Source organism: Alexandromys fortis, unplaced genomic scaffold (genome assembly GCF_014885135.2).
Source record: "Alexandromys fortis isolate MF-2015 unplaced genomic scaffold, M_Fortis_MF-2015_v1.1 scaffold_158, whole genome shotgun sequence".
Lineage (NCBI taxonomy): Eukaryota > Metazoa > Chordata > Mammalia > Rodentia > Cricetidae > Alexandromys > Alexandromys fortis.
Window position 1 is genome coordinate 936,863 of NW_026068039.1, and position 10,674 is coordinate 947,536.

The following is a 10,674-nucleotide window of genomic DNA, read 5'->3' on the forward strand; positions in this document are numbered from 1 at the left end:
AAACTCTGGTCGTCATGCTGTGTGGCAAGTGGTTCACTGACTGAGCATCTGCTCAGCCCCAACAGGATGCTCCTCTGCAATCTGCCCTTCCTCGGTGCCTGACCCAGACCCCACAGAAGAGGATCGAGGGTATGTGACTCTGAGGCACATTGAGGGGGGCGGGGCAGAGAGGAAGAGAGCTGCTGGGCTCTTGGCCTCTGGTCCTCCAGGAGGAGGGGACAGGGGTGACACAGGGTTTCTGCAGAGTCAGAAGGAAGGAGGCAGGGCTGGGGAGTGGACATGACCTCCTCGGAGAACATAAACCACTGCTGCTGGCTCACAGGACAGGCCTTTGGGGGACCCGGGGACAGGAGCAGTGGCAGAGGATGAAGGAGGCAGAGTTGAATGGAGATGTGGCTCGATTCTGCAAAGACAACCAGTATGTCTCCCTACAGCCTGGAGGTGAGGACACTTAGGGTTCCCGCCTGTACCCTGCCCTCTGACCCCATCCATGCCAGTACAGAAACTCGTCTCATACCCATCTTCGTCAGGGTGAAATAAATGGGTCAACAGATGCCCAGAACTCTGAGAACCCGGTCTCTGTATGGAACCTTTAAAGCCCCTCCACTGGGTACAGTAACCCGAGGGAAGGAAAGGGAGCTCTCTAAGTTCAGATGGCCTGGTTTTGAACCCCAGCGTTGAATACTGCCTACCCACCATGTCCTCTGGGGCTGGTGGTTTCTGAGGTCATTAGTGGGTGTACCCTTGCCCCTTAACCGCAGTGCCAAGAAGGCAAGGGCACCTGTAACAACAGTCCAAGTTCTGTGGGAGGCTCCAGGAATGCAACCATCCATCCCAGGGGCTATAATGCTTCTTTTAGTCAGGTTTGTTAACAAAACTGGACCTGGAGGTCTGGGACCCTGCCATAGGCCTCCTTTTCATCTCTCCTCCTCCTTCATTTTCTTCTTTGTTTCTGATCATACTTCTGTAGCCATGCCTTCTGGGGCAGGTTTTCTGTCTAGGACACCACTACAGCTTCTGAGGGGTGTGAGTTGCTGATCTTTTGTTTGTCCACTACAGCTTTTTGAGAGATGTGAGCCCTTGATCGTTGGCTGTTGCCTTGTCCAATGCAGACTCTGTGAGGTGTGTGAGGTGTGAGCCGCTGATCATTGGCTGTTGCCTGGTCCACTACAGCTTTCTGTGAGGTGTGAGCTGCTGATTGTTGGCTGTTGCCTGGTCCACTGAGAATGCTTCCTTTTCCTGCCTGTAGCTCCCCTGTGAGAATATGGTGGCTGTTCTCATCTCTAATGGACAAGCTAGAGGACTGTTTCAGAGAGTGGCAGTCCTAGCCCTCCCAACACTCATCCCCACAGGCCTTGTCTTCTCCCATGCAGGGCGGGACCCTATACCAACTGTTCCCGTGGCTTCCAGGATGCTGAGACTTGTCCAGGCCTTCTTGACACTTATGGCTGTGTTCTTCTCTCTCCTGGCTCTTTTTCTGGTGGGTAAGTTCTCAGGTGACCTGAGCCACCATGAATTTTTCTTTCTGTGCAAAGATCCCAAGAGACCCAAAGGGCAGGTCTCTGGGTCTTCATGCTCTCTGAAGCAACAATTTACCACCTATCTCGGCCCAGACCTGAAGCCCATTGTGCTTTGAAATGACTCAAGAGAATGGAAACTTTGCAGGGAAGCTGTGTGGGGTGGTCCTTGGTGCCCCTCCCTCTTTCTGGTCCCTAGCTGGTGTGGGGCAGCCTGTCGTGCCAGGGCTGTGGATTGAGCTGACCCAGGAATGGCTACCTCAGGTTTACAGACTTGGAGACCCAAGCAGAATGAAGATCCTTCCTTCCAAGCCTTGTTTCTGAGAAGCAACTCTACTATACAGAAGCCTGACAGTGAGTAGTCACAATGAGATCGGGGATGGGGAGCCGGGCATGGGGGAGCACGGGCCCTGGGTCCAGCTTCTGTGGCCACATCTTAGTTCTGCCTCCCGCTTTCCTCCTTTAAAGAACATCATTTGAACTATTTTAATTTTTGATACAGGGTCTCATGCAGTCCAGGTTGATTTCAAATAAAAAAGCTAAGGATGAAATTAAGCTTAGGATCCTCCTGCCTCCACCTCTCTAATCCTGGAATTACAGGTGTAAGGCACTATGCCCAGATTTTGTGGTGCTGGGGGATGGACCCCATAACCTTGTGCAAACTAAACAAGTATTCTCTCAAATGAACTATATCCCCAAGCTCCAAATTGTTCTGTTTTAAGCACAGCTTTATTGAGCTATTGTAGTTGTAAATGTTGGGCACATTTTTAAAACCTACACTCTGATAAATCCTGGTGAAGAAGTGTGTTCCTGAAACCATCTCTATAGTCAAGGCGAGGAGTCAATTTACAATCACTGTTCCCATCCCCATCTCCCTGAGTTTACTTGTAGCCTTGATGATCCCTCCGATTCTCTCCTGACTTGACCTTCAAGTAGCTCCTCCTTGTCATGTCTAAAGAGCAGTTTAGTTATAGAGTCTCATAAAAAAAGGATCAAAAATTTATGTTCTTTCCTTTTTCAGTGCCCTTTCAGTTATATGATCGTGAGTAGTGCTGGGAATTAAACCCAGGCCAGAACTTCAATTTTTCCTATTCCTTCGTGTGTGTGCAGCAGTCAGCTCTCTCTCCACCCACCTTGTTTTTAGATCTGCATCCTTGGGCGATCCATCCCCAGAGTCTAGGAAGCTGCAGGACCCGTGGGCTGCCCTCGGAACACTTAGAGCTGTGTCTGGAGGTTTATCTAATGCATCCAATGTGTCTGCTATCTAATGAATCTGCTATCTATGTATCTAATGTATCTGCTATCTAATGTTTCTGCTATCTAATGTATCTTACGTATCTGCTATCTAATATATCTGCGGCAACACACATGTTACAAAAGCAGCTTAAGTAGGAGTTTGTCTAGGCTTCCAGTTTGAAGGACAGTTCATCATGGCCAGAAGGTGGAAGGCATGGAAGCAGGAGTTGATCACATTTGCATCAACAGTCAGGAAGGAGAGAGCTATGACACTGGCTCTCAGCTCTTGCTCTTTTTTATTCCGTCTAGGACCCTCCCCCCCCCAAATCCATGGATTGGTACAGCCCACATTCAGGGTGGGTCTTCACATCTCAGTCAAACCTTTCTGGAAACTATCTTATAGACACAACCAGAGGTTTGGCTTCTGGGTGATTCTAGATCCTTCCAAGTTGACAGTATTAACTTATAACCTAGAACATTCTGATTCGCCATCTGAACTTCCCTACATAATGGGCTTCAATGGCACCCCTTGTTTCCTCTTTTCAGATCATCCCTACTCTGGCAGCATAGCAGAAAAGCAAGAGGCTACCCAGAGGGTTAGGGACTATGTTGAGAATTCTAACACTTGGTACGAGGAGATACAGATGCTGAAGTACCGAGTGGAGAATGTTAGTTCTCAGGTCCAGTTGCTCGGGGACCACCTAGAGGATGCCAGTGCTGACATCCAGCAGGCAAAAGGTGTGCTGAAGGACTCAGGTTCCTTGGCTTTGGAGACCCAGGCACTGAGAATCTCCTTGGAGTCGGCCAGTGCTGATATCCACAGTCTGAGAGGAGATTTGGAAAAGGCAAATGCTATGACTTCCCAGACCCAAGGTCTCTTAAAGAGCAGCACAGAAAACACCAGTGCTGATCTCCACATCCTGGGCAGAGGCCTGGAGGAAGCCCAGACTGAGATCCAGGCATTGAGGAGAAGTCTGCAGAGTTCCAATGACCTCAGCTCCCAGACCCAGAGCTTTCTCCAGCGCAGTGTGGACAACACTAGTGCTGAGATCCAGGCCATGAGAGACCATCTGGAGAGGGCTGGTGACGAAATGAGTTCATTAAGGAAAGACCTGCAAACAGTCACTGCCCAGACACAAAAGGCGAACGGCCACCTGGAGCAGACGGATGCCCAGATCCAGGTGTTAAAAGCTGAGCTGAAAAGCACCAGCTCCTTTACCTTCCACATGGAGGCCGTCAATGATCAGCTGAAGGATGCCAGCAAAGAGTTACAGACCCTGAGAGGAGGCATGACAGATGTCGAGGCTCTGAAATCCAAGGTCCAGATGCTACAGAGCAGTCTGCAGAAGGCCAAGGCAGACTTGCAGAGTTTGAAATCAGATCTGGAGGCTACCAAAACTCTCATTGCCAAGATACAGGGGGAACAGAGTCGCCTAGGAGCCCTGCATGAAGCTGTGGGTTCACAGGAGCAGAGAACTCAGAGTAAGTGAGAAAAGTGTGTGTGTGTGTGTGTGTGTGTGTGTGTGTGAGAGAGAGAGAGAGAGAGAGAGAGAGAGAGAGAGAGAGAGAGAGAGAGAGAATAAACCCTGGGAGATGTAGCCTCTGGGGAGGATGATGGTCTTTAACCCTTTAGCCTCTTTGTTTACCTCAAAATCTGGGGAGGAAGATCAGTACTTTAAAAAAATCTGATAAGTGAATCTAGTAGCAGTCAGGCTGACAGCCATGTCTTCAACTTGCCTCCTCTTCCTCTTCAGTGTGTGCAATGTATGTACACATTACATATGATTGCACATGAATATAGAGGCCAGATTATCTTCCTTAGCCTTTCCCCACTCAATCTGTCTTATATAGCTATTATCTACCTATCTGTCTGTCTGTCTGTCTATCATATATCTATCTATCTGTCTGTCTGTCTATCTATCTATCTATCTATCTATCTATCTATCTATCTATCTATCTATCTATCTTTCGTTCTATCCTTGAGACAGTCTCTTATTCCTAAGATTGTCTTTAAGTTTTGCTATCTAATCATGAATGACCTTGAATTTCTTATCCTCCTGCCTTCACCTCCACGAGTTCTGGGAATCCAGAAGTGCCCTCCTATGCCTGCTTTATGCAGTTCCGTGGCCAGAACTAAGCACTTTCTGTAAAATAGGCTAGCACTCTATCCAGTGAGCTACATCTATAGCCCTCCTCACCTTAATTTTGGAGACAATGTTTCTGACCAATTCCATTAAGCTGGTTGGCCAATGAGCTTAGGAGTCTCACCTGTCTTCACCTCCCAACACGGAGACTATAGGCACACCATGTCCCACACTGGACTTTTACGTGGGTGCTGGGAGTTGAACTAGTTCCCCATGCTTGCGCAACAGCCATATTATTGATTAAGCCACCTCCCAAACCCTTGAATTTTTTCTTTAAGTGCAAAACAGAGAGCATTTTTGGTTTCTGCATTCTAAGGTCTCTAACTGCTTCCTGCTGCCATATTGAGGAAGCAGCCACAGAGACCACAGGGCTTCACTTTTGGAGAAGAGGCTGCCTATCTCCGTTTTAACCTCAGATCTCAGACAAATGCCAGAATCACCCACAGAGCAGGCACAGCCATGCATGCATGGTGTGTGCTAAAGCGTGTTTGGGAGTTGAGCAGAGAAGGAGCATGCATCTCAGCCAGTTTCCTGACGCTGCTGGCTCAGCCAGGTTGGGACCACATGTCGCGAATCCGTGTTTCACACACTGACCCTCTTTCACGGAGACCTTGGATCTTGTGCTGTCATTGATGTTTCTGCCTGATTAAAAGTGCCTTCTTCCTGGGTGGGCCAGGGGCTCAGCAGGTAAAGCGCTTGTTCCCAAGACTGGCAACCTGAATTTGATCCTCAGAACCCACATCGTGGGAAGGAAGGACTGCTTCCTGCAAGCTGTCTCCTGGCTCCCACACGCGTGCTGGGTCACATGCATGTGACACCCTTCTAATAAATAAATTAAAAAATGTAAGCTGTGTCTTCATCCTGTCTTGTCTTCTCCAGTTTGAACATTATTCCAGAGAATGTGGGGTTGTGTGAGAGTCTGTGGGTGGGGATGAAGTCAGGAAGGGAAAGAGGTTAACTTGTGAGTTGCAGGACTAGAAGCAGACTGACCTGGCCTGTGACAGTTGAGTGGGAGAATATTGCATACCAGAAAGCAGCCATCTGCAGAAAGCGTTGATGGGTGAAGAAGCTGAGACAGAGACACCTAGGTGTCTCGGAAGATGGCCGTTAGGATAGGACATGGGACTGGGGAGTGGCCTCCCAGCCCTGATCCTAGAGCACAAGCATTGGGAATTGCCAAGGCTTGTGGCCATCCAAGGTCAGACCTGAGACAGTAGAGGCTGACTTTGGGGCATCACTGTCTGCTTCTGCTTCTGATCTTCAACCTCCCTCCCCTGACTTCTGTTCTAGATCAGCTTCTCCAGCTGATCCTGCAGGGCTGGATGGTCTTCCGCGGAAGCATGTATTACTTTTCTTATGAGAAGAAGTCGTGGCATGAGGCGGAGAATTTCTGCACGTCCCAAGGAGCGCACCTGGCATCAGTGACTTCTCAGGAAGAGAAGGTCAGAGCTGCAGGCTTGGGGCAGGCTAAGGGGTGGTGAATGTTTAGGGACACATAAACTTAGCCCTTTGTCCTCCTAACGGGCGGTGGAGCTTCTCATGTTCCCATCAGTGACGAAGAACTATTTGCTGGGCTCCTAAGAGAACTCTGTCCCGAGGAGGAAGCACAGGCAGCTACTGCCATCTGCACAGAGAAGGAGGACAACCTTCTGGGGAGGACCAGGGCCCAGCAGATGCCCTCGGGGGGGGGGGGAGGAAAAGACGTTTGTCCCACTCTTCGGTTTCGGGGATGTTTCCTCAACTCCTGCCAGCCTTCCCCTCGGGGCAGCAGTCTGCATGGGTATACCCAGTGGTTGAGGGAAAGGAGACTCTGGCCCTCTGGGAGCTTGGCTCACTGCTAACCACCTGGGGACTCTCAAAGCCCTGCTACCCTAGATGCTGTCCTTAGAGGGCCTTCTGCTCAGGGCCTGGAAGGAGCTCATTTGGCTATCAGAGGATTTTGCATGGTTCACTTTAGTTCAGCTTGCAGAACTGTCCCTTCCTTGCCGCTCTCCCAGGACTTGTTACAGTACTGCTCAGAATAAACTATGATGAGAACTTCTGTCCCAGAAAACTCCTTCTCAGGGGTGAGAGTTATTCAAGACAGCCAATATGGGGGAAGCTGGGCTTCCAGAGGGACTTACCTGCTACCTAGATACTGTATAAACCATGGAAGGTTCTGGAAGCCCCTGCACTGAGAAGGGCCTCCTGCTCAGGGGTCAGGGAAGGGATGGTCCAGGGAGTCAGCTCCTCACAGCCCAGCCTCCTTTGTGCAGGAATTCCTGGCAAAGTTCACAAGTGACGAGTACCATTGGATCGGGCTCACTGACCATGGCATTGAGGGCAACTGGCGCTGGGTGGATGGAACACCGTTTAACCAATACCTGAGCAATGGGTGAGTCTAACCTCTGTCTAGCACTGTTTGGGCACTGTCCTGTGGTGTGGGAAGTCCTTCTGTGGATGTGTTGCTTTTATTGGTTAATGAATAAAGAAGCTGCTTTTGGCCAATGGCTTGGCAGAATATAGCCAGGCTGGAAGAGATATAGATAGAGAGAGTAGGCAGAGTCAGCAGAAGCCATGGAACCACTGTTGCAGACTGGGCAGGCTTTACTGTCCTATGTGTACGGTCCTGTCCACTGAGTGTTAGTTTTGTGTGTGCATGTGTGACATATGGAGTGTGTTGTGGTGTGTGCATGTAGCATATGTGTGTGGTTTTCTATGTGATACATGTGGTGTGAGTGATGGGTGTGACATGTTTGATGTGCAACGTCTGTGGTGTGTGATATGACATGTAGAATGTGGCCTATGAGGCCAACACAAGAACATCAGGAAAGGACAGACCCTGGGGCTGGCAGACCAGTTGTCTTCTTGTTTTTCTGATTTCATTTGTTCATTTGTTTCTTGATTACTTGTCCCTTGCCCGTGTCGATGGAGCGCAGAGCCTCCAAGAGCCTCCAAGAGCCTCTGAGGCTCGGAGCCTGAGTTCTGTGGAGATGCCCCTGCAGAGCCTGGATCAGAAGGAGGGCGGTTTCATCAGGGTCACTCAGCAGGCTGCTCTGGCTCCAGTCCTGTCCCCATCCTGAGGTCTGTCTTTATGCACAGGAAGGAATACTGACTTCTCTAGCAGAGTAAAGCCATTTTCTTCCAGGTTTTGGGGAAAAAATCAGCCCGACAACTGGAGACATCTGAATGGGGAGGTTGAAGACTGCGTCCACATGAGGCAAATGTGGAATGACATGATCTGTGGGGCTGCCTACCCCTGGGTGTGCAAGAAGTCCACAGGTCAGGCTGTGGCCTGAGTGGGCCAGAGCAGTCTTTCCTTCTCGAGACTCCCAGAGCCTTGGACTCACTGCAGAGTTCCTTGGGTCCTGTGTTGTTGTGTTGTTTAATCATGTGAAACACGCTTGCCTCCTGTGGCCCCCTTCAGCGAGATGACTTCTTAAAGATAAGCCCTGCATGCTTGTGTCCCCTCAGCACCCCAACATGCCTGCCCAACCAGGTCTTCAATAAACACCCCCTGAATGGATGGAAACTTGGTACTCGTTCATCCCTGTGGCTGCCTTCACACTCCTGTCTCTCTGGCCTGGCCCTCCTCCCCTCAGGGTCTTTCTGTTCCTACAGACATCCTTTCCCACAGGCTCTGCTGTGACTGTGCCGACAGCAGTAGGGGCTACAAAAACTCCGGGGCCTTCTTAGGTCACCCCAGTGTTCCATGGGTTTCTTCTGGGTGCAGATGGGGTCCTGTTACTCTCCCTTGTTTTCTGGGGTGTGAGGTCTCTGCTCCATCCTCCCATTCATCTCTCTAATCTTTACAGGGATTCTACGTTCTGCTCACCTTAGGATGAGACCCTCAGGTGCTCTCTGTTGGTGCCTGTGGAGCACTCTATCGATGCACAAGGAATCTCATGCAGGTTTCTGGATCTCTGTCTGTCTGTCTGTCTGTCTGTCTGTCTGCCTGCCTGCCTGCCTGTCTTCTGGTCTCGTCATACTCTGCCCACAAGCTGCAGTAAGTTCTCTTTCCCCAGCATGGGTAGAATGCCATACCTAGGTTAATACTATCTTCCCTGTCCTGTGGAAGAACCTTCAGAAAGAACGCCATGGGGCCACAGGCTCCCCATTTGCTTCCCAGCTCCCTAACTTGGCCCAAAGTTTTAGTCTGCCTGTGGTCCAGTATCTGGAAATAGTGGTTTCCTCTATGTATGAGTCTTTTAGTTGTTTACAGCCAAAGAGCTCCTCCAGCTGTGTCCAGCTGTGGCAGTTTGGGGGACGGAGACATGGCTCTGTGGTTGAGTGAGTGCTGCTCTTGTGGAGGATACTAGCTCAGTTCCAGCACTCTTGTCTGGAAGCCTGACTTCAGCTACAGAAGGTCTGACTCCCTCTCCTGGCCTTGTGGGCACCTGCACTCATGTGCACAGTTTGATACACATACCTATAATTAAAATAAATATTATAAGAAAAGTGGAATATCTTAGATCTGTCATATTTTTGGCTGAACAGAACTTTATCTTATTCATACTTATTTTTAGCATCTTTTTGGTTTATTTCCTCCTCCTCCTTTTGTTAGTATGTGTGTGTTAGTAACCATAGAAGCCAAGTGACTCCATGTTTGATTTTATTTTATTATTATTGAAAATTCATACAACATATTCTGATTATGTTTCCCTTCCCCCATTTCCTCCCAGATTGTCCCCATCTTTCCACCTATCCAGCTACATGCCCCCCTCTCTCTCCTTCTCTCTTTCTCCTATATACATCACTTATTTGAAATGTCAGTTATACGTAGGATAAAGTCAGTGTTACATGCTTACCAGTAACAGTAGAAAAATAGAACCAGTGAAAACCTCTGTACAGCTGTGATGGTACTCAAAAGAAAAATGAATCGTTTACAGTGCTTCACACAGATGAGTTCAAGTTTGGAGGTACCTAAATAAAAATACTACATATTTCTTTTAAAACCACTATGTACAATCAAAGAGTAACCAAATTTACAAAGTACTGGTTTTTATGTGCCAGTTGTGGCACAAACATGGCGGGGGGACTCGGGTTTTCAGCCCTCCTCCCCCATCTAAGAGCACAATTCCCTAGGGCCTACCCAGACAACCTGGACAGTCATGTGCAGGCAGGTACACCAGGGGACTCTTCCAGAGCGTGTCTGATCTCAGCGCTCACATAAACACACAAGTAGGAGAAGATATTCCCCAAGATAAGAACTTGCAAACACTCATTCTATAGAAATGACCATGGCACCCTAGTATTCTGAATACGACAGATTGGTACAGTCATGAATATATTTTTTAGGGAAAACAAAATCAAAAGTCTTGCCCAGACAAAAGCCACATGAAAACTAATACAACTGATGGAACAAGGAAACTCACACTTCACAGAGCACTGTTCGCAGAGCAGAGGTGAGAGAAGATAGTAGAACACCTCTAGGGCGGGCAGATTAGCTCTAAGCAAGATTATCTGAAAGAGTCTTGAAAGTACCCACATGGTAGACACTGTGAACCTCTGCAGACCCGGAATCAGCACCATCACAGTGGCACTGATGGTCTGTTGACTACACAGAGCCTAACTCAGCCCTGAGAAACACGTGAATGCCTTATCATTGTAAAACAATGGCCTTATACAAATTTTGTGAAATGTAATTTTCCCTTAAAAGAAAAGTTCAGTATTCTGAAGACATGTCCCCTTCATTGTAGACACTGGGAGTGTCTGTCGCTCCTTCAGCTCCAGCTTCAGCTTTCATGGTGTTCTGTAGCATCAGCTTAGTTCAGATGTACAAGGGTTGTGCCCATTGC

The 10,674-nt window shown here is 48.8% G+C and overlaps 1 protein-coding gene across 2 annotated transcripts; it reads left to right on the forward strand.

Annotated features, from left to right (window-relative positions):
* The first annotated feature begins 280 nt into the window (after positions 1–280).
* Positions 281–9,287, forward strand: Clec4f (C-type lectin domain family 4 member F). Of its 2 annotated transcripts, none has more exons than XM_050165457.1 (7): positions 281–441; positions 1,374–1,484; positions 1,782–1,871; positions 3,300–4,235; positions 6,188–6,339; positions 7,153–7,271; positions 8,025–9,284. In XM_050165457.1, exons 1-7 carry the CDS (start codon positions 366–368, stop codon positions 8,173–8,175), a joined length of 1,635 nt encoding a protein of 544 aa, XP_050021414.1. In that variant the 5' UTR covers positions 281–365; the 3' UTR covers positions 8,176–9,284. The 2 variants fall into 2 exon arrangements, with proteins under 2 accessions (XP_050021414.1, XP_050021413.1); XM_050165456.1 differs by having other exon boundaries at positions 306–441; positions 1,353–1,484; positions 8,025–9,287.
* The last annotated feature ends 1,387 nt before the right edge of the window (positions 9,288–10,674 follow it).